General features: G+C 37.2%; 1 protein-coding gene across 1 annotated transcript in view; it reads left to right on the top strand.

The window, feature by feature from the left end:
- Positions 1 to 3595, top strand: part of HACD1 (3-hydroxyacyl-CoA dehydratase 1) — a 136291-nt gene extending 132696 nt beyond the window's left edge. Inside the window, exon 7 of the mRNA XM_053713978.1 lies at positions 3236 to 3595. Within this exon, the coding sequence (XP_053569953.1) occupies positions 3236 to 3318 (83 nt within the window). The 3' untranslated portion in view covers positions 3319 to 3595. The remainder of the gene's footprint in view (positions 1 to 3235) is intronic.
- The last annotated feature ends 21733 nt before the right edge of the window (positions 3596 to 25328 follow it).

A 25328-nucleotide genomic window follows, 5' to 3' on the forward strand; every position in this document is an offset into this window, starting at 1 on the left:
TATTAATATCTCCATGTACTGGAAACATCTGTAAATGAAGGATAAAAATAATGATCATTAAACCACTTTAAGAGGACAATAGTGAATGGGAATAGAGCAATACCACCTTAAAAATAAAAATGAGGAAAGACTAATTGAATGGAAGTAGTAGCTATTTAAATGAGGCTCCAACATATGATCCAAACTCTTGATAAAGCCCTCAATGGTGGGCGAAACGCGTCAAAGGATCATGGGCATTTTGATTCTAATTGTTTTGGAAAATTTGTAATGAAAACTAAGTTATCCAGCAGAGCCTAAGAGGAGATTTTGAACATTCAATCACTTGACCGGCTCTTAAGTAACACTGAAAGATGCCGAGAGCAGCGCAGCACCAGAACAGTGGGCCCTGTGAGTCGTCAGTAACGGTTTAAAGAGCCTCCTGTGGTCAATAAGCAACAGTAGTCTAGTGGGTGAAGAGGAGCGGAAGGTATAGTGAGCGGTGTGATTGGTATTTTTGCAATTCACTACAAGCTGACTGCAAATACTTAAGGTGCATTTATTACACAGTGTTTACACAGTTATTAACATAAGTTTTACTTATATCTGGATCAAGTTTGGTTTATAAAGACTCTGAACTTAGTTAAAAGAAAATTTCACTTATTTTGATTGCGTTATTTTATCTGACTTTTATGACCTTTTTCAATTTGGCTTTTTAAGGAAGACGCCCCTAATATATTTATTAGGGATAAATTTAACCTGATTAAATTGTTTATATTATATCCTGTTTGTTTTATATCAGCTAAATATAGTTATTTAGTGGTTTAGTATTATATATGTAGTGGTTTAGCTCCCCAGCACCTTTCCTTGTGCACTTTTCCACTTACAAGTATGTGTCATGTAAATCTTTGAAATATAAAAGTGTTTTCTAATTCATCAGAAGAGCCCAGCAAATTGTGGGGTTGATCTCTATCTATCTCTTATCAGCATGTTATTGGCTGCTAATGTCAATATGATCACTATCAGCCATTTTCATTTTTTTTTGGCCGGACTTTTTCATTTATGGTTTTGATTAAAAATGGTTCTATACTTAGCATATGCAAGTCCTGTTTTTATAATACAATCCAAATTCTTAAATACTTAAATTTGTGAAACACTAGGATTGACCATTGGAACAAATTAAGGGGACTTTCATTCATGAACTATAAAATACTTCATGCAGAAAGCTCCTTTATTTGTTTCAAGCGTTCACCGCACTGAGCTGCTCAAGCAGCTCACGACAGAACGCTGTTTTGCTTAGAGGTGACGTTTTCATCTCTTAGCCAATAGCCGTGCGGGAAATCCGGCTTGGGGCCGTGTGGCGCCGGATTTCCTGCAAGGCTATTCGCTAAGAGGTGAAAACGTCACCTCTCAGCAAAACAGCGTTCTGTCGTGGGCTGCTTGAGCAGCTCAGTGCACAAAACACATAAAAAATAGATGTAAAAAAAATGACTTGCATAAAAAAGTTATAATGGCTCAAAGATATGAGGTCTCAGGTGTTAGAAAAAAATATGTTTGCAAAGGACTTTAACATAGATTTACTACATACACACATATATATATATGTGTGTGTACAATTGTATTTATGTGTTTTACTGTATATTTATAATACATATTTCCCATTCCAAAGTTCTTCACTTAAAGGAAAATGTCCTTTTTATTATTAAATAAATATTTATATATATTTCTGTATATACCTATACCTACATATCTATTCCTATAGATATATAGGTATAGATATGTATTTTACGTGAACAGTATCAGATATATATATATATAGAAATTTATATAAAAAGTACATTATTTTCTATGTAAAGAACATAGGAATGTAAAATATGCGTTTTGCGCATAGTGTATCGTGATTTAGATCTTAATGTGGTAATATTCTTAAAGCGCATTATTGAAATATTAGATTTAGATTAAAATTTTTACAAATTATTAAACATACTGTAAAATATTCTAAATAATCCATATATTTACAGTATGTTTAATCATTTTAAAAATATTTTATGTGTAATATTTCAATACCCCACCTTAAAAATACTGTTTTCATGTACGCTAACTCGACCCCGTTAAGATCTAAATTGCACAACACAATGCTCAAAAAAAAAAATTACATTCCTATGTTCTTCACATCGAAAAAATGCACTGTTTATTATTAAATATATATTTATATACATATCTAATACTGTTCATCTAAAATACATATCTATACCTATATATCTATAGGAATAGATATTCAGGTATAGGTATTCACAGATATACATAGAAATATGTATTTACAATAAAAAGGACATTATACTTTAAGTGATGAACATTGGAATGATAAATATTTACAGTAAATGTACAGTAAAACACATAAATAGATAGATACATATGTACACCTATATATATATATATATATATATATATATATATGTATATATATATATATATATATATATATATATATATATATATATATATATATATATATACTGTATATATATATAATATATATATAAATACATATACATATTTAGATATGAGCCATTTGCAGTCAAATATCTGAAAACATGGAAAGGTATTTTTATTGACTATTAATATTTAATAATGTATTTAACTGTGTATGTGCTGTAAATATTTTACATTCCAGTGTTCTTCACATAGGGGACTATGTTCTATACATTTTTAAGTAGATATTCCTATATATATCTATATATTTATACCTAGATCTAATAATCTATATACAGTATATATATTTTACCAAAAATCCATCATATATTTATAGTAATATTTATTTAAGAATAAATATAACATATTCTTCTATGTGAAGAACACATGGTTAAACGCAATCGGGTTAGCGCAAGTTTGGTGTTAGGATTTTTTTCAGTTTTCACTTTCCATTCAAGTTTAAGGGGCAATACGTTAATACGTTTGCGATATTCTGTTACACTTTTGCACGTGTTGGATTAGTATGCATGTGCAAACCTTTTACTTTCAGCTCATAATTCGTGCGCAACTAACGTGCTCAAAAAGCCTCCGTCCATCGCTGTTTATGCTAGAGCAGGAGCGCTAAATAGCTCTCCACTGGTAATCTAGCTCTATATCAATAATGTACCTGGTCGCATCCCTTAAAGTGACAAACACTCTTTAGATGTCTGATTCAAATATAATAGACCTGATTAATAATGATGAAAATATAATAATTATTTTTTATGTTTTTTTCTTTCCATTTAAGTGTTTCCTCAACTGTACTTTCACATGCTACGACAAAGAAGAAAAGTTCTGCACGGAGAAGTATTTGTGGAAAAGGATGATTAACACAAAACATAATTTTTCCTGGTGCAGGAATTTACTGACTTCAAATCCTGGATAACCTGATATAATATGCAATGGACTCTTCTTTTTTAAACCAGAGCTATTAATGCCATCTTTGTATGTCCCAAATATTTTGCTCTGTCCCATTCCCCCTTTTTTAAGGTTGATCAGCACCTACATTGGGTTCCTAGGTGCATTTATATTGCTGATGATCTTTTATAGGGGAAACAAATACAAAATATTTCAAATGAAGAATAAATAAAGAGAAATTTGTCTAGTTTTTTTCATTGTATTGATATTTCTTATATGTTATAGGGGAATGAGTGTTAAAAAAGTTCTTAAACTTAGAAAAACAGATCTCTTTAAGTAATACTTTTTTTTAACTTTAATTTACATTTGTTGTAATTAAAGAAACAGCAGTGAGCGTGATACAATGTGTGTGTGTTGTAGATAAAAAAACTGCATAGCATAGCAATTATATATCTATACTTTAATCGCATTTGTAATGCGTCCGTTGCAGTCATCAGTTGCGTGCGCAGCCAAAAGAATCCACCTGGATGCAGAATAAGCTGCATCCATGTGGATTCCAAAATGGCAGGTTGGTTCTGTCACCACAATAGACTGCCCTCTGCGCAGGCTTTTCAACTAGTATAATAATAACATTAATAATGGGAGCTGCCTCTGTTCAAGGGAAGTCCTTTGAATTTCTAAAAGAAGAAAAAAGGTGATTGGAGAAGGCGCCAAAGGCTATCTGGTGTTTAGGCCTCAATAATAAATTGTAAATTTAAATTTTAGATTCCAGAAAAAAATGCATAAAGCATATAATATTAGCTGACTTTCAAGGGGGTATGTTAGAAACGAATCAAACAAATAATCCACCACTGTTGTGATAGTAAGGCAATTCACTGGTTACAATTTGATAGATAACATTTATTGAAAAGCAAACACATAATTAAAAAACATTTAATAAATTTCTAATTTAATAGAACAGTACATAAGCTTCACTTTAACCTAAAAACCATATGGCAATATTCCTCCACAATAAAAAATAGCACTCAATCTAGGTTAACCTAATAGATAACAGGCTTTCTAAGTGTACCTGATAATCACAGTATAATAATAAAATGCTAAAACCAATATGCAGGGTAAGAAGTGGGGCTAATCGTTTCTGCTAGTTTGGAACCGGATGTTGTAAACCTGATACACTGTCTGTAATGCTATTGGTGACTTAATTTTGACAGGCACAGTCTCTCAATTCGCAGTTGATAGGACTCCAAATAGATCGTTTTTTGTTTATGATAAAGGTGAAATCACAACAGTTCCTAAAGTGCAATATAACCGAAAGAATTCAAAACTTCACCCTAACTTTTAAGGGTCCTTTGGAAAAGTCAGTAATGAGCACTTACCCGGTGCTCCGGAGCTATGGGCGGGGCTTTGTCTTCCGCTCACCTGTAACGCACCTTGTGTATCTTTTCGTCGGTGACAATCTTACATTTATTCGGTAAGTAGATTGTAGGCTTCAAAGTGTGCACACTTTCGATCCTTCTTAGATGAATGCTCCTACCGTCTTTGCTCTGTAGTCAAATCCACTTGGTTCTGGCATTACGGTCCTGGGAGCTTCTTGATTACAAGTCTTTTTTTTTAAAACAAGCCGGATACTGGTATGGTCTACGCGTTTCAGCTCACCAGGGAGCCTTTGTCAAGATACCTTCCTCCAGCTGTGATCCCTTTTTAAAGGACTCCTCCATTAACCCTATAAGTGCCTTCAAAATAATCAGTTGTTCCATCTTGCATTATTTAATATATAATAGTCAATATATTGGGACATATTAGACGTTATTGAATCTATGCCCGATATAATCGGGCGTCCTGGGGGTTCCTTAAGATCCTTGTGGATCTTTGGTGGATCTTTGGTAAGAAGTAAAATATGGGGGTTCAGAACCCCCATATTTTACTTCTTACCAAAGATCCACAAGGATCTTAAGGAACCCCCAGGACGCCCGATTATATCGGGCATAGATTCAATAACGTCTAATATGTCCCAATATATTGACTATTTCTTGCAAAACTACGTGAAAGAACTTCCCTCATATCTATCAGATTCGGCACATTTCTTAAGAATACTCAAAGAGATCCAATGGGAACCAAATTTTGTGCTGGTCACCTGCGATGTTAGCTCACTTTATACTAACATAGAGCATAATTTAGGAATACAAGCTATAGAAGACTTTATGAGACAGGACTCAGAGATGACTAGCACACAAAGAGATTTTCTATTGAAATGTATTAGATTTATCTTGAATAACAATTATTTCAAGTTTGAGAACAGCTATTTTTTGCAGATAAAGGGTACGGCTATGGGCACAAGGTTCGCACCAAGTTATGCTAACTTATTCATGGGGGTCTTTGAAAGAGAACTAATTACAAGATCCCCATGGGGTGCGAACCTTGTGCTCTACAGACGTTATATTGACGATTTGTTTTTCGTCTGGAAGGGGGACACAGAATTATTAGATATTTTTATCAATGACCTTAACTCCAATAACTTTGGTTTACAATTCACACATGAATTCAGTAAAGAAAAAAATAATTATCTAGACATAGAAATTGAGATAATCAATAATGCAATTAAAACAAGGACCTTCTTTAAAAAGGTCGATTCTAACAATTATATTGATTCTGCGAGTTGTCACCATAGCCAATGGAAAAAGAACATACCAAAGGGTCAACTGATGCGTGTTAGGAGGAATTGTACAGATCTAGTGGACTTTGAGGAACAATAAAAAGTACTAATAAAAAGATTTGAAGAGAAGGGTTATGATACTTTAAAGATCTTAGAGACTGTGGATGAAGTTAAAAAGATGGACAGGGAGGAACTACTAAGAAAAAAAGAAAAACCTCATAAGGGGAAGCCGATAGAGACAATGGATATACCCATAATCACGACCTATTCAGCCCATCACAAACAGTTTCAAAAATTGGTTAAAAAACATTGGCATCTTTTATTAAAAGACCCCATAATAGGCCCAAACTTAGGAAGAAACCCCAATTTTATCTACAGAAAAGCTAAGAATTTAAAAACGATATTGGCTCCGAGTGAGTACAAAAAGGGGAATGAAATCTGCAATAGAGGATATAGAACACTTGAGGGTAATAAGATAGAGGGGTTTTTCCCCTGCCACCAATGTAAGTCCTGTAAACATAGTACGAAATTAAAACAGATCAAGTCCGAAAAAGACGGGAGAATTACGAATATAACAGATATCATAAGATGCACTGATACAAATATTATCTATATGCTACAATGTGACTGTAATCTAAGGTATTTTGGCCAAACAGGACGTAAATTGAAAGACCGCATACGTGAACACCTGTTAGCAATAGAGCACGAAAGAGAAGACACAACTCTGTATAAACATTTTAAAGAGGTTCATAAAGGCAATACAGAAACACTAAAATTCTGGGGTATTAAGAAAATAGTACAGGATGGTAGGAGAGGGAATACTAATAAAAAGTTGCTCAGACAAGAAGCAGAATTTATTTATAACTTCGGTACACTCCACCCCAAAGGGCTGAATAGTGAAATGGACTTGAATGCCCTTATATAAATAGAAGGATTTAGTAGGTCCATTAAAACTAATAGACTGCATTTAAACATTGTAGATAACATACTGGTTAAGATAGCTGATCAATTATATAAATCTCCCTGGGGAGAATTAACAGAGTGACTATGATTAACATCCACGAAATAACTTTGTCCCTTTTAGGAACAATAATTTTCCACAATTAACAACCAAATGTCTAAGAATAAAGCCCCATTAATATAACAATTTATCATTTAAATACCCAAATAGAAGCAGGAATTCTCCAACGAGGTTGAGTCCACCCTGTTATTATAAAAAATATCTTGAATATAAATAAAAAAATATATTTATTTTCTTTATAGACCTTCTGTTATATAGAAGGAGAGAATTCTATCCCTTTAAACTTCCATCATAGCATAGTGGATAAGAAGTTAGACTCTGACCGTAAGGGCTATGAGTTCGAGCCCAAGTTAAGAAAGATCTGTTTTTACAAATCTAATTTAAACTAATCACCCATTAAGATCTATGATTACCTATTGGATTATATATAAGCTAGTTAAAGGCCAAATTTTAAAGTTGAAATCCAATCGAGATAACTCCCAATATAGCCTAATGGTTAGACGGTCAGACAGCAGTGATAAGGTCCGCGAGTTTGAACCAAAGCAGGGAAATAATAATTTTTTTGTGGAGTTATATATTTTATATTTTAAATTTAAATAAACAGATAATAATATTTTTTAAAAAAGAAACGACCGGAATCTTAATTTTAGGGATAGATATGTTTGTATGGATATGAGCCATTAGTTGGCGATTGTGAGGCAATTAACTGTTATAGTTTTAAAATAGACTAATAAATGTAGAAACTAAAATATAGTCATAATATTTACATTGATATTTTAATGAGGACTTTTAAGTAACTTGCTAACCGGTATACCTGCACTTAAATTGGTGACTTCTAATGCACAAAAATACAGGGCACATTAAATAATGCAAGATGGAACAACTGATTATTTTGAAGGCACTTATAGGGTTAATGGAGGAGTCCTTTAAAAAGGGATCACAGCTGGAGGAAGGTATCTTGACAAAGGCTCCCTGGTGAGCTGAAACGCGTAGACCATACCAGTATCCGGCTTGTTTTAAAAAAAAAGACTTGTAATCAAGAAGCTCCCAGGACCGTAATGCCAGAACCAAGTGGATTTGACTACAGAGCAAAGACGGTAGGAGCATTCATCTAAGAAGGATCGAAAGTGTGCACACTTTGAAGCCTACAATCTACTTACCGAATAAATGTAAGATTGTCACCGACGAAAAGATACACAAGGTGCGTTACAGGTGAGCGGAAGACAAAGCCCCGCCCATAGCTCCGGAGCACCGGGTAAGTGCTCATTACTGACTTTTCCAAAGGACCCTTAAAAGTTAGGGTGAAGTTTTGAATTCTTTCGGTTATATTGCACTTTAGGAACTGTTGTGATTTCACCTTTATCATAAACAAAAAACGATCTATTTGGAGTCCTATCAACTGCAAATTGAGAGACTGTGCCTGTCAAAATTAAGTCACCAATAGCATTATAGACAGTGTATCAGGTTTACAACATCCGGTTCCAAACTAGCGAGCAGAAACGATTAGCCCCACTTCTTACCCTGCATATTGGTTTTAGCATTTTATTATTATACTGTGATTATCAGGTACACTTAGAAAGCCTGTTATCTATTAGGTTAACCTAGATTGAGTGCTATTTTTTATTGTGGAGGAATATTGCCATATGGTTTTTATGTTAAAGTGAAGCTTATGTACTGTTCTATTAAATTAGAAATTTATTAAATGTTTTTTAATTATGTGTTTGCTTTTCAATAAATGTTATCTATCAAATTGTAACCAGTGAATTGCCTTACTATCACAACAGTGGTGGATTATTTGTTTGATTCGTTTCTAACATACCCCCTTGAAAGTCAGCTAATATTATATGCTTTATGCATTTTTTTCTGGAATCTAAAATTTAAATTTACAATTTATTATTGAGGCCTAAACACCAGATAGCCTTTGGCGCCTTCTCCAATCACCTTTTTTCTTCTTTTAGACATTATTGCACTAATTGTGAGAAGTGCAATTAGGAGAAAGGCATTTCTGGTCTAGCTTGTTCACAGCATACACACCTCCTTTTTTGCAAGTCCTTTGAATTTACTAGTAAAACTACTTATTCTGGTTGAAGACTTTAAAATACTCTGCTTAGACCACATGTTGATTTTTAAAGGCTTTTTATTTGAATTAGTTTGCCAGGATAATTTAAATTTAATATATTTATATTTTTATCTGTTTAATTTAGTTTTTCTCTCCAGAACCTTTTTAATTTTTTCCAGTTTTTGGTTAAAAGTATTTTTGTCACTAGAAATATCAATAAATAAATATCAATGTATGTTGATAATCTAATATGGAACAAATAGAGGGCAGTCATTTTTGTGAGGAGCAATAGTTTAGGCAGAATCTTTTACCATAAATAGCAGTAGCTCCAGACATACCCACAACCTCTCAAACAATGCTTAGCCTTTGGAGTGTAAAAAATTAGCCATGGACCAGGGTATATAATACTTGTGTAATCTTAGCTGTAGGGATCCCAATAATGTACGCAAAAAGAACATTGGAATGGTACAGGAATGGTCCTCCAACTGCCACTTTTTCAACAAAAAACTAGATCTTTCCTAGAAGAGGTAGATAATTTGTCATAATCATGAAGCAATAATTTTAACAAATAGATGCAGAAGCATTTAAAGTAAAGCAAAATTTTAAAGTTAAAATGAAAAAATGCTCTGAAAGAGCACAAGGTGGAGCTAAGAACACAAAAACAAAATCTCAAAACAGCAAACAAAAATATACTGTGCACAAATTGACATAAATAAATGATGGTAAAATGTTCATTGGGCCTATACAATGTTCAAACACCAAAAATGCCTCCTAAAAAGGAATGGAAATGAACCAAAGAGTCCCAAAGTTTTGTGTGAGACATGTGTATACAGGCAGCTCCTCTTCACAATCCCAAAAGCAGAAGTTCAAGACTCTAGAAGTGTTCACAAAGAGGGCACCTCATGTGTGTATCAATAGTATCTTCACTTGCTTTAGTAGTACCCTGTACGTCTATACAACTGAGGCGCCCTCCTTGTCTGTTTACACTTCTAGAATTTTAAAGTTAATTAATTCCTTATAAGCGTAATTAAAGGAGAGAATTGACAGTATAATGAGCTTCATTTTACTACATAGAGATATAGTATATTTCTACTATTCAGGTTGTAATTTTGAAGAAGTCTGGGAATAGATTAGATGGACCATGGAGAAATAAAGAAATCAGTTCATTACTCTTACTGCTACATACAGCAGGCTTAAGGCTCATTTGAGCCGTGGCTCTCTGATTCTAAGTGGCTCTGTTAAAAGGGGCAGAGTTACTCACTGGAGCTAGAAACTGGAGGTGGAAACTGCAGTCCCACTAACAGGTAAACTAAATAACTAAACTTCTACACAATGCTCTCTATATCTTTTCTGCTCACTCTGTCTGCCCTTCTCCTAAAACTCACTGCATGTCCCTTTAACAACAATCCCCACACTATCCATATCTCACCCCCCTTCTCTCATCCCCTATGCTGTCCTCTCATGAACTACTCTATTTCCTTAGAAACACTTCCCCCTCTAACTCTCCTGTGTCTAGTCATACTCGCTCCTACAAGTCTTACTCTCACCTTCTGTCACTCTCACTGCTACTACTGCTTGCTGCTGGTGATTTTTCTCCTAACCCTGGCCCTGCAGCAATCACCACACTTCTACACTCTCGCTCCGTCTCCCACTGCAAAAACTCTAGGTCACGCAATATCAACAATCTCATCTCCATTAACCCACAGCGCCTATTCCCTCCCTTCTCTTGTGCCCTCTGGAATGCTCGCTCTGTCTGTAACAAACTTACAACTGTTCATGACCTGTTTGTTTCCAATGCTTTCAACCTTTTAGCAATTACTGAAACCTGGCTATCTTCCTCTGACACTACTTTCATTGCTGCTCTCACACACGGTGGTTTGCACTTTAGCCACACACCTAGGCCAGGTGAGAGACATGGTGGCAGTGTTGGCATCTGCAATGATTCCTTGTGAGGATCTGGAGAACAAGTAGTAACGTCAAAACACTGGAAATAAGTTGATCCTAGATTGCTTGTCAGCAGCAAGGAGAAGGTGTCTGTATACAGAGAAAATCCACTCACAGCAGCTGAGGTGCTTTAACACTGGAAATCAAACCTGTAAGAGCTGCAGCAAAATGAGGTGTGTCAGACTGCACTTGCTTGATTGGATGACACACAAACAAGAGACCAGCACAGAAATAAAGACAAAGTTACGAATTAACTTTGACAAATACTCCTCTGAAATAAAAATAAGAGGAATAAGTCAGTAGAAGAATATCCAAATAACTTCCTTTAGAAGAAAAGCTGATGTCAATAAGGCTTGAAAACAAAGAGACAGGCACTTCAGGGAAAAGCTCCTGCATGAACAAATTTCCAAGCAATGTGAGAAGGATCCTCCTATTTAAAGAGGAAAGAATTAAATTAGCCAACCCATCCTTAAAGAGGCAGTACATGACAGAATCCCCCTGTCAAGAAACACCTCAGGGGATTCATGGCTTATGACGGTCGGGGTGACGTCTATGAAAGAGAGACACTAATCGATCTGCTGATAAGCTGACTGCAGGTTCCCACGAATCTTCTTCATGAGAATAACCCTTCCAATGGATTAAATACTGTAACATACCTCTGTATCTTCTGGAATCGAGTATGTCTGATACTTCATATTCTTGTTCATCCAATATAAGTGGAGTAGTCTGATAATTTATTTGATTCCTTGAAGCTATATACGGTTTCAGTAGAGATACATGAAATGTAGGATGGACTCGCATAGTTGGTGGTAGAGTCAAGGTAATAGCATTTTGATTGATAATCTTGACTATTTCATAGGGTCCAACAAAAGTAGGATTAAGTTTCTTAGAAGATGTCTTTAACTTTAAATATCTGGTAGACAGCCAAACTCTATCTCCTTCTTTATATTCTGGTGATCTTCGTCTTCTTAAATCGTAGTAATGTTTTTGTTGTGCTTCTTGAATGTTTCCTTTAAGGACTTGTAAAGTTTGAGAAATTGAATTTATATAATCCTCAACCATTGGAGAGTTGGATTGAATTCTGGAGTCAAGATGAAATGATGGGTTGGAAATATGTAATGATTACTTGTGAGGATCTGGAGTACAAGTAGTAACGTCAAAACACTGGAAAAAAGTTGATCCTAGATTGCTTGTCAGCAGCAAGGAGAAGGTGTCTGTATACAGAGAAAATCCACTTGTAGCAGCTCAGGTGCTTTAACACTTGAAATCAAACTGTAAGAGCTGCAGCAAAATGAGGCGTGTCAGACTGCAATTGCTTGATTAGATGACACACAAACAAACAAGAGATCAGCACAGAAAGAAAGGCAAAGTTACGAATTAACTTTGACAAATACTCCTCTGAAATAAAAATAAGAGGAATAAGTTAGTAGAAGAATATCCAAATAACTTCCTTTAGAAGAAAAGCTGATGTCAATAAGGCTTGAAAACAAAGAGACAGGCACTTGTTGCTTCAGGGAAAAGCTCCTGCATGAACAAATTTCCAAGCAAAGTGAGAAGGATCCTCCTACTATTAAAAAAGGGAAAGAATTAAATTAGCCAACCCATCCTTAAAGAGGCAGTACATGACAGCATCTTACTCTCCCCCTTCGGCTCCTATCAGTACCTATCTCCATTTCCATCTCTCTCCTTTTCTTCCTTTGAAGTCCACTGCATTCGCATATTCTCCCCCCTCTCTCTCAAAGTGGCAGTTATCTATTGCCCCCATGGACCAACCTCCCAATTCCTTGACAACTTTGCTGCCTGGCTTCCTTACTTTCTCTCTACAAATACACCTATTCTAATTCTGGGGGACTTCAACATCCACATTGACAACCCATCTGCCCCTGCTGCTTCCAAACTTCTCTCACTCACTAACTCCTTCAACCTCTCACAATCCACCCTATTCCCTACCCACTGTGATGGATACTCTATTGGTCTGGTATTCTCCTATCTCTGCTTTCTCCCTGATGTTGCCTTTTGCCCATTTCCCATCTCAGACTACCATCTGCTCACCTTCAATCTTAATATACAGGCTACACCTACTTCTCCCCCTCGCCCTCGCACCTGTAGAATCTGCACACTGTAGACCCTCCCCAACTCTCCAACCTTATTCAAATACGCCTCCCCCACACTTCCACGATATCCTGCCATGACCTTGCTATAACCCACTATAACAATACCTTCTCCTATGCACTTGACACTCTCGCTCCGCTCCAACTTTGCAAAGCCCCACATCGTCAGCTCCAGCCCTGGCACTCCCAGCAAACATGCCAATTGCAAAAATGCTCCCGCACTGCTGAACGTGCCTGGAGGAAATCCCGCTCTGAACCTGATTTCATGCACTATAAGTTCATTCTTCACTCTTACACCTCTGCCCTTCACCTAGCTAAGCAAACCTACTTCTCTTCTCTTATATCCACTCACTCCTCAAACCATAAAAGACTCTTCTCCATTTTCAAATCTCTCCTCTACCCACCTGCACCACCCCCCTCATCTGCATTCAGTGCTCATGACCTGGCTGACTACTTTTTAAATAAAACACTTACCATCCGAAGAAACATCCCAACACAAGCCTGCAATCTCCCAACTTCGCTCCCAGTCACCCCCTCTGCCACTCTCAGCACCCTCCTCCCAACCACTCAGAGTGAAGTGGCTCCCCTATTGTCTTCCTCACACCTCACTACCTGCCCACTTGACCCTATTCCTTTACATCTAATACCTTCTCTGTCTCCCACCCTCACTCTGGCTCTTACTCATATATTCAACCTATCCCTTTCTACTAGCTCATTCCCTGCCTCCTTCAAACATGCAAAGGTCACCCCCATCCTTAAAAAACCCTCCCTTGACCCTAACTCTCCTGCAAACTACCGCCCCATATCATTGCTCCCACTAGCTTCAAAAATCCTTGAAAAACTAGCTTTTGATCACCAAACTCACTTCCTCTCCTCCAACACATTGCTTGACCCCCTGCAATCTGGCTTCCGTCCCCAACACTCAACTGAGACTGCCCTCACCATGGTTACTAACGATCTCCTTTCTGCTAAAAACAAAGGCTATTACTCTATACTCATCTTACTTGACCTCTCTGCTGCCTTTGACACTGTTGACCATCCCCTTCTCCTACGGACTCTCAGCTCTTTTGGGCTCTGTGACACTGCCCTCTCCTGGATTCACTCTTATCTCTCTAACAGATCCTTCTCCATCTCTTTTGCTGGTGACTCCTCCTCTCCATTGCCTCTGTCTGTTGGAGTACCTCAAGGCTCTGTCTTGGGTCCCCTACTCTTCTCTATTTACACTTCTTCACTGGGTAAACTTATCAACAGCTATGGCTTCAACTATCACCTCTATGCTGATGATACCCAGATCTACCTTTCCTCCCCTGCGCTCTCTGCTTCTGTCAATTCTCACATCAGTGACTGCTTATCTGGCATTTCCTCCTGGGTGGCCTCTCACCACCTAAAAATAAACATGTCCAAGCCAAACTACTTCTAATCCCCTCCTCTAACTCTACTCTAGTTTCTAATTTTTCAATCACTGTTGGCAGCACCACTATCTCCCCATCACCCCAAGTCCTCTGCCTCAGAGTCACACTTGACTCAAAACTGTCCTTCATTCCCCACATCCAATTGCTCTCTTCATCCTGCCGCAACCACCTACACAATATCTCCAAAATGTTTACGTTTCTGAGTGCTGAAACTACTAAACAGCTAATCCACTCCCTGGTTATTTCCCTCCTTGACTACTGTAATAACTTACTATCTGGCCTCCCTCTCTCCCACCTCTCTCCCCTTCAATCCATCCTAAATGCATCTGCAAGGCTAATCACCCTCTCTCGACGTTCTGTTTCTGCTGCACCTCTCTGTGAGTCCCTTCACTGTCTCCCCATTCACAGCAGAGTTAAATTCAAAATTCTCACCCTGACCTACAAAGCCCTCACCAATGCTGCCCTCACCCTACCTGTCCTCACTCATCAACAAATATACTCAAGCCCGCCCCCTAAGATCCAACAATGACCTGCTTCTTGCGTCCTCTACCATCACCTCCTCTCATGCTAGACTACAGGACTTCTCTCATGCCGCACCAACCCTCTGGAACGCACTTCCTTGAGCTGTCAGACTTTCCCCTAACCTCTACTCCTTTAAACATTCCCTAAAGACTTTTTTGTTCACCCGACTGGGAAACAGTTGCCCTCATCTATCTCCTCACTAATATCATTCTCACCTTTGCAGTCCCCACCTCCTGTTTCCCATCCTCCCACCAATCTAGATTGTAAGTTCCCACGGAAATAGGGCCCTCAATTCCCCCTGTATTTGTCTGTAAAATGTTGTCACTTATTGTATTGTTTCTCCATTGTACTTTTAATCTTTGCACCCATGGGCAGCGCTACGGATTCTGTTGGCTCTTTATAAATAAAGAATAATAATAATAATAATCAACTAGATTACAAGTTTTCAGCACTATAGGGAAATTAACGAGCGCCACAAAAGCGTTGTTAATTCACCTCCCTATAGCGCTGCTATTACAAGTTTTTAAAAACTCGGCTTGCGTGGGTGATATGGTGGCATTGAGCTCCATACCTCACCCAAATACAAGCAGTGTTTTGATGTGCTCGTGCACGATTTACCCATAGACATCAATGGGGAGAGCCGGCAAAAAAAAAACCTAACACCTGCTATCACGGAAAAAAAAGGCTCTGCAACGCAGCCCCATTGATGTCTATGGAGAAAGAAAAAGTGATGTTTAAAACTAACACCCTAACATAAAAACCCCGTCTTAACACCCCTAATCTGCTGCCCCTAACATCGCCGCAACCTAAATATTGTTATTAACCCCTAATCTTCAGTCCCTAACATCGCCGCCACCTAAATAAAACTATTAACCCCTAATCTGCCGCTCCTGATATCGCCGCCATCTACATTACAGTTATTAACCCCTAATCTCTGGCCCCCAATGTCGCCGCCACTATACTAAAGTTATTAATCCCTAAACCTCTGGCCTCCCACATCACTAACACTAAATAAATATATTAACCCCTAAACCTAACCCTAATGTAACCCTAACCCTAAGTCTAACCCTAACCCCCCTAACTTAAATATAATTAGAATAAATCTAAATTAAACTTACAATTATTGCCTAAATAATTCCTATTTAAAACTAAATACTTACCAGTAAAAAAAAACCTAAACTAGCTACAAAATAAATAATAGTTACATTGTAGCTAGCTGTCTTACACTAAAACCTAACATTACAATAAAATAAAATAAATTAATAAAATACAATTATCTAAATTACAAAAAAAATAAACACTAAATTACACAAAATAAAAAACATAATTATCAAAAATAGAAATTAATTACTCCTAATCTAATAGCCCTATCAAAATAAAAAAGACCCCCCAAAATAAAAAAAACCCTAGCCTACACTAAACTGCCAATGGCCCTTAAAAGGACCTTCTGCGGGGCATTGCCCCAAAGAAATCAGCTCTTTTACCTGTAAAAAAAATACAACCCCCCCAACAGTAAAACCCACCACCCACACAACCAAACCCCCCAAATAAAATTCTAAATAAACTTAAGCTAACCATTTCCCTGAAAAGGTCATTTGGATGGGCATTGCCCTTAAAAGGGCATTTAGCGCTTTTACATTGCCCAAACCCTAAGCTAAAAATAAAACCCACCCAATAAACCCTTAAAATAACCTAACACTAACCCCCGATCCACTTACAGTTTTCGAAGACTGGACATCCATCCTCATCCAGGCGGCAGAAGTGTTCATCCAAGTGGGCAGAAGTCATCATCGAAGCCGGTAGAAGTCTTCATCCAAGCGGGCAGAAGTCTTCATCCAGATGGCATCTTCTATCTTCATCCATCCGGCGCGGAGCGGGTCCATCTATAAGACATCCGGCGAGGAGCATCCTCTTCTTCCGATGGTCGGTAAAGAAGGAAGTTTTCCTTTAAGTGACATCATCCAAGATGGCGTCCCTTACATTTTGATTGGCTGATAGAATTCTATCAGCCAATAGGAATTAAAGGGGAAAAAATCCTATTGGCTGTTGCAATCAGCCAATAGAATGCAAGCTCAATCCTATTGGCTGATAGCAACAGCCAATAGGATTTTTTCCCTTTTAATTCCTATTGGCTGATAGAATTCGATTAGCCAATCGGAATGTAAGTGACACCATCTTGGATGATATCACTTAAAGGGAAACTTAATTCTTCAGGGACCATCAGAAGAAGAGGATGCTCCGCGCCTGATGTCTTGAAGATGGACCCGCTCGGCGCCGGTTGGATGAAGATAGAAGATGTTGTCTGGATGAAGACTTCTGCCGCTTTTTATGAAGACTTCTGCCGTCTGTATGAGGATGGATGTCAGGTCTTCAAAAACTGTAAGTGGATCATCGGGGGTTAGTGTTAGGTTTTTTAAGGGTTTTTTGGGTGGGTTTTATTTTTAGCTTAGGGTTTGGGCAATGTAAAAGAGCTAAATGTCCTTTTAAGGGCAATGCCCATCCAAATGGTTAACTTAGGTTTATTTAGATATAATTTTATATGGGGGGTTTCGTTGTGTGGGTGGTGAGTTTTACTGTTGGGGGGTATTTTGTATTTTTTTTACAGGTAAAAGAGCTGAATTCTTTGGGGCAATGCCCCGCAAAAGGCCCTGGTTAGGTTTTTTTTATTTTGGGGGGCTTTTTTATTTTGATAGGGCTATTAGATTAGGAATAATTCTTTTTTATTTTTGATAATTTTGTTTTTTATTTTGTGTAATTTAGTGTTGTTTTTTTGTAATTTAGATAATTGTATTTTATTAATTTAATTTATTTTATTTTATTGTAATGTTAGGTTTTAGTGTAAGGCCGGTTAGGTTTTATTTTACACGCAAATTTGTATTTATTTTAGCTAGGTAGTTAGTAAATAGTTAATAACTATTTACTAACTAGTCTACCTAGTTAACATAAATACAAACTTACCTGTGAAATAAAAATAAAACCTAACACCGAGATTATGAGTTTTGCGGTAACAGGGGTGCATTGCTAACGAACATTTTTTTTCACCGCTCACTTAAGACAACGCTGGTATTACGGTTATTTTAAACTCAGCGTTAGCCACAAAAAGGTGAGCGTAGAGCAAAATTTAGCTGCACATCTCACCTCAATACCAGCGTTGCTTACGGTAGCGGTGAGCTGGCTAAACGTGCTCGTGCACGATTTCCCCATAGGAATCAATGGGGGAGAGCCGGCTGAAAAAAAACCCTAACACCTGCAAAAAAGCAGCGTTCAGCTTCTAACGCAGCCCCACTGATTCCTATGGGGAAATAAAAGCTATGTCTACACCTAATACCCTAACATGAACCCCGAGTCTAAACACCCCTAATCTTACACTTATTAACCCCTAATCCGCCACCCCCGACATCACTGACATCTGCATTATATTATTAACCCCTAATCTGCCTCTCCGGACACCGCCGCCACCTACATTATCCCTATGAACCACTAATCTGCTGTCCCCAACATCGCCGACACCTACATTATATTTATTAACCCCTAATCTGCCACTCCCAATGTCGCCGCAACCTAACTACATTTATTAACCCCTAATCTGCCGCCCCCATAGTGGCCGCTACTATATTACATTTATTAACCCCTAAACCTAAGTCTAAACCTAAGTCTAACACCCCCCTAACTTAAATATAATTTAAATAAAACGAAATAAAATTACTACAATTAAATAAATTAATCCTATTTAAAATGAAATACCGATAAAATAAACGCTAAGCTAGCTACAATATAACTAATAGTTACATTGTAGCTATCTCAGGGTTTATTTTTATTTTACAGGCAACTTTGTATTTATTTTAACTAGGTACAATAGTTATTAAATAGTTATTAATTATTTAATACCTACCTAGTTAAAATAAAGACAAATTTACCTGTAAAATAAATCCTAACCTACATTTACACCTAACACTACACTATCATTAAATTAATTACTTAAACTAACTACAATTAAATTAAATAAACTAAAGTACAAAAAACAAACAAACACTAAATTACAGAAAATAAAAAAAAAATTACAAGAATTTTAAATTAATTACACCTAATCTAATCCCTAGAATCCTATCAGCCAATCGGAATTCAAGGGACGCCATCTTGGGTGACGTCATTTAAAGGAACCTTCATTCGTAGGGAGTCGTCGGAAGAAGAGGATGCTCCCCGGTGGCTAGCTTGAAGATGGACCCGCTCCGCTCCAGATGGATGAAGATAAATGATACCACCTGGATGAAGACTTCTGCCCGTCTGGAGGTCCTCTTCTGCCCAGATCGGATGAAGACTTCTGCCCCTCTGGAGGACCACTTGTGCCTGGCTGGGTGAAGACGGCTCAAGGTAGGGTGATCTTCAAGGGGTTAGTGTTAGGTTTTATTAAGGGGGGATTGGGTGGGTTTTAGAGTAGGGTTGGGTGTGTGGGTGGTGGGTTGTAATGTTGGGGGGTATTGTATTTTTTTTTTACAGGTAAAAGAGCTGATTACTTTGGGGCAATGACCCGCAAAAAGCCCTTTTAAGGGCTATTTGTAATTTAGTATAGGGTAGGGATTTTTATTATTTTGGGGGGCTTTTTTATTTTATTAGGGAGATTAGATTAGGTGTAATTAGTTTAAAATTCTTGTAATTATTTTTTTATTTTCTGTAATTTAGTACTTTAGTTTATTTAATTTAATTGCATTTAATTGTAGTTAGTTTAGGTAATTAATTTAATGATAGTGTAGTGTTAGGTGTAATTGTAATTTTGGTTAGGATTTATTTTACAGGTAAATTTGTCTTTTATTTTAACTAGGTAGTTATTAAATAGTTTTATAACTATTTAATAACTATTGTACCTAGTTAAAATAAATACAGAGTTGCCTGTAAAATAAATATAAACCCTAAGATAGATACAAATTTAACTATTAGTTATAGTGTAGCTAGCTTAGGGTTTATTTTACAGGTAAGTATTTAGTTTTAAATAGGAATAATTTATTTAATTGTAGTAATTTGATTTCGTTTTATTTAAATTATATTTAAGTTAGGGGGGTGTTAGACAGGTTTAGACTTAGGTTTAGGGGTTAATAAATTTAATATAGTAGCGGTGATGTTGGGGGCGGCAGATTAGGGGTTAATAAATGTATCAGTAACAAAAAAAGCGGGTCTCAGGCATAGAAGTAGTTTGTGAAAAAAAGCACATTTATTGCTGGCATCACTTAGGAGAGATTACAATACATAAAAACAAGCTACATGTAGCAGGGAATGGTCAGACGCGTTTCGGCTCACGCCTTCATCCGTGACCTGTGAATTATACAATGCTGGACATATAAATACCCTCAGTGAAAAGCTGATTGGACAATTTACCTAATGAATAATTGATTGAGGAGATCATAGTGACCGCCCCTGTGAATACTTTAACCCTTCACTCTAAAGGAAAAAAGGAGAAAAGAAAAAGAAAAAAAAAAAGAAAAACCACACATTGTTCAAAATATAAAAGTTTGCCCCTATGCATATCAATGTTACACACCTTTTTCCCCATACCAGGTTTTGCATTTTATGTTTATTTATATTCAACTTCACTGAGTGAGAGTGCAAATAAAAATCTGGGGGAGGCCCTTATCAGTTACTAATGAATTATATATTTGCCATTTTTATCGCAGTCTCCATCCATACCAGATATTGATATTATATTTAAGCCTAACAGGTTAACGTATGGTATAGGTCGAAGCTTGCAACACTGGCAAAACATCCACCCAGAAAACTATAACAAACATAATTGCTCAATCACTGAGAATAGCTGAACACAAATTTGCTCGCCTAATATTAAGATGGTATGAGAAAGATTGTGTCTATTCTACAAATCATATGGGACAATCTAATAAAACTTGATGAAACATATAAGAGCATCACATAAAGCCCAGAAAGGAGGAGGAATGAAATTATCTGGGTTAATAACTTATCAGAGAGATGTCACATAAATAAAACTAAGTTTGTAGTGAATATTCCCTCTTGTTGTTATAACCATTGTACTGAAGAATAAACCTAATTTCTAATAACCCCAAGGGGTGTATATAAAAATTTGCCTATGTGTTTCATCAAACCTAACTGTATGTTGTTTCTAAATCAATTAATATTGAGTGAGTTACCTATTTCCAGACATTAATTATGTCTGAATCGATATTGAAACCCAAAGGTACCCTTGTTCTCAGGGTGAAAATCCAAAAGGCTTCTCTTTTGGAAAGTATCTCATCCACATTACCCCCTCTTACAGGACGGCGAATTAACTCAATCACCAGCCATCTGAATGAGTCCACCTTACAATCATGTTCGACAATAAAATGCTCTGCCAATGCTGAACATGGATTGACATTGGAGATATCATTGAGATGTTCCCTAATCCTTTCTCGGACTTCCCTGGTGGTCATACCTACATATTGTAGGTTACAAGATGTGCACTTGATCATGTAGACAACATACTTATTTCTACAATTGGAGAAATGATCCACATTATATATCCGTTGAGTAACGCACGATTGAAATTGCTTCGTAACCATCGCTTGGCCACATGCTTTGCAGCTTGATTTGCCACACTTGAAGTGACCTTTAGTGGTTAACCAACTGTCTTTTTTAGCATAACCACGAATCATACTGGGAGACAAGTGGTTGCCTAAGGTTTGATTTCGTCTTGAGACGAAATGAAAGCCTTTTTTGACAATAGGGTTCAAAGATGCATCACCCATTAATATGGGTAAATTCTTCTTTACAATTTTAATAATGGCATCATATTGTCTACTGTATCGTGTGCTAAAAATTATTTTATCATCTTGTGCAACAATTTTTTTTGACCTATACCTAGGTTTGTCCTTTAGGAGAGATGACCTGTCCATAGCTTCCACTTGAGCTGCTGCTTTCTCTATTGTAGAGACCTCGTATCCTCGTTCAATAAATTTTTGTCTTAATGCAACACCCTCTAATAAGAAGGTCTGTTCGCTAGAACAATTGCGTTTTAATCTTATGTATTCGCCTTTTATCATACCAAAGCCTGTGCACCTAGGATGCAAACTCTTTGCATGCAACAGAGAGTTGGACTTGATTGGCTTAGAGTACAGCTCAGAGATGACGACCCCATTGCAAACATCACCTATAAGTGTTAAGTCCAAATATGGAACCTTGATGGAGTCACAAGTATATGTGAAACTTAATCCATATCTGTTATTGTTGAGGCTTGCAACAAATTCATCAGCCTCTTGCACTGTACCCCCCCATATAAAAAGCAAATCATCGATATAACGTCTATAGAATTTGATACAATGTTGAAAAGAGTTTTCCTGTCCATAAACGTGGAACAGCTCCCACCAACCCATGTATAGGTTGGCATAGGGGGGGGCAAATTTTGCCCCCATAGCTGTTCCACGTCTCTGGAGGAAAAACTCATTTTCAAAAAGAAAATAATTATGGTTAAGCAAGAACTCTATTATATCAATAACATAATTTCTGAAATCCGTTGAATAATTGCTATACCGGTCCAAGAAAAATTTAACGGCCCGCAGGCCTAAATCATGCGGTATGGCCGAATACAGACCAACAACATCCACAGTAAGCCAAACTTGATTCGAGGACCAGATCTCATTATCCAAAAGATTCAGAAGATGCTTAGTGTCTCTTAAGAAGCTAGGAACAAGTAATACTAATGGTTGGAGGATACTGTCGATCCAAGCTGATAATCTCTCCAAAAGGGAGCCAATGCCCGAAACAATGGGCCTTCCCTTAATAGACTCCAGAGACTTGTGGATCTTTGGAAGATGGTGAAAGATGGGAATGATAGGATCCTTGACATAAAGAAAGTCAAAAGTGTCACTATCAAAAAATCCAGCTTCTCTCCCATCATCCAATAGATCATACACAAGTCTCTGGTAGTCAAGTGTTGGATTTTTTCCCAACTTTGCATAGACTTGGGTATCATTAAGTTGACGATTAGCTTCTTCAATGTAGTCCCCTCTATTGAGTACCACTACATTACCCCCCTTATCCGCCTGCTTGATTATGATGTTATAATTCTCTTGCAGGGATTTAAGGGCAACTTTCTGTGATAGAGATAAGTTTTGGACCTTGATAGTAGTACTCAAACTATCGTGTAGACTCTGCAAGTCCATCTCTACTTGTTTATGGAAGAATTCCAATACATTACCCCTACTTCTTGTGGGGTAAAAAATGGACGGTGGCCTAAAGCCTACATGTGTGCTTTTGACCCCAAAGTTTGTCTTATTGGATTCAACTTCTAATTCCAAAAGAGACATATAGTCACGTACTTCGTCAAATGTTAGATCAATAGGAGTAACTTCTAAGGTGTATGGATCACAATTGCTATCTGAGACAAAAGGCTGGGACATATTTTGCTGTGTGAAAAACTTTTTTAATGTCAATTTACGTACAAACTTATTGACATCAATAATAGTGTCAAAAACATTAAAGTCTTCAGCTGGTACAAAACCTAGTCCCAGCTGTAGTAATTGCTCTTGTTCATGTGTCAGATCATGTGAAGAGACATTGATTACTGTGTGACTTTGTATCTGTTTTTCTGTCGATTCACTCTCAGGCCATATCTCTTTTCTGTTTGAAGTGACCCTCTTGCCCCTTCTTTTCCTCTTCCTAAACCTATGCCTTTTGTTCTTTGTTCCTTGGGAAAAACCTGTACTATACCTGCTTGATTCGCATTATCAGAGGCCTGTACATTAGCTGTTGCCTCCCTATCATCAAGTACTATCTCAAATGTGGGTGTGATGGTACGGTTAGATTCTTGATTTTGACTACTTGCGTTATCTACAATGTGTGATAGTGGAACCTCATTGATTGTCATGTTTTCAATACCCAAATTATGACTATTATGGCTGTCATACCTGTCTTGTACCTCCTCTCGAGTCTCCTGGAGTATGGTAGATTTGACGCTCTCCTCCTCTGTTGAAGAGGCATCCGTGTCTGAAAAAGAGACTTGTTTAGTACGTGATTTTTGATTTTTCTTATTGTATCTGCTGGGTTTTCTTTTAAAATTAGACCAGAGGTACACCATATTGTTTTTATAATCTAACAAGTCTCTATCAAATTTCTTATACTTTAAAGCATCAATGTCCTCTTTAACAGAAGTTACAGTCCCTTTTAGGATATCATCGAAATTGTTATAATCCTTATGTGTCAAAAACTGGTTCATGTCTTCTTGTAGTGTGGTAATTTCACTGCGTATGTGCTCTAACTGATCTTTTTTATATACAATGAGCATATTCATTAATCTAATTGAGCAATCTGTTAACACAGTGTTCCATCTTTCTATAAAGGCCTTGTCAGTGACTAAAAATGTAGGAAACTTAACAATTCTTAATCCTCTTGGGATCATGTCCATACTCAAATACTTTTCCATGAGGTTTATATCCCACCAAGTTTTATGTTCTTTAATGAGGAGGTCCTCCAATTTAGAAAAAACATCTGTGATGGTGATTCTCCTTGTCTTACATGAAAATAGCTCACTCAAAGTAGGCCTCAATTTGTCCAAATCAGCAATGTCTCTGAGGGAAAAAGGCTTAAGACTCTCCATATTTACTTAGAAAACCAGCAAAGGGACTAGTATGATTTAGACCCAATGAAATATAAGCACAAATATCATGTTAATTTTCAAGTGCTTGCTCTATTGAAATGTTAAAGCACACTGGTAGGCTAATCGAGTGGGGAAGGGTATGTAGGAGAATGGGATTTGGTAAATCCAAAAAATGCAAAAGAGTCCCAACTAACCACTACTAGACAGCCCCCAATGCGAAAACCAATTGTAGTAATTATACCAACAGTCTAATATCCCTTATTTCACTTAGTGCCAGTAATTTCAAACATAGCATGAGGATTTCGTTTTGCGGCTTAGCAATGTGTAAAAAGTTCGATACAGTTCTTACCGGTGGGGGAGAAAGAAGAACGGAACGTAGCGAGATGAGTGGAATCTTCTTTGAAGAAATAGGCTGTTTCACTGCGAACAGAAACACATCGGGAACCCAGCTACTCACAGTGGAAAATTTCTCCACATTGGCTGCTCCTCACGGTCTGCGCGTTGTCCGCCCTGACGTCACCGGAAGTAGGGTGACTGATACCGGAAACTCTCAAGCGCATACGTTCCGTCTCCTAAAGCGGTCCCCCACGGCTCCAAACAGGAAGACGAGAAGACTGTTCCTCTGCGGCCGATGCCCGTACTCCAAATTTTCCGGAAGAAATCTCCCAA

This window comes from Bombina bombina, chromosome 5 (genome assembly GCF_027579735.1).
Source record: "Bombina bombina isolate aBomBom1 chromosome 5, aBomBom1.pri, whole genome shotgun sequence".
NCBI lineage: Eukaryota > Metazoa > Chordata > Amphibia > Anura > Bombinatoridae > Bombina > Bombina bombina.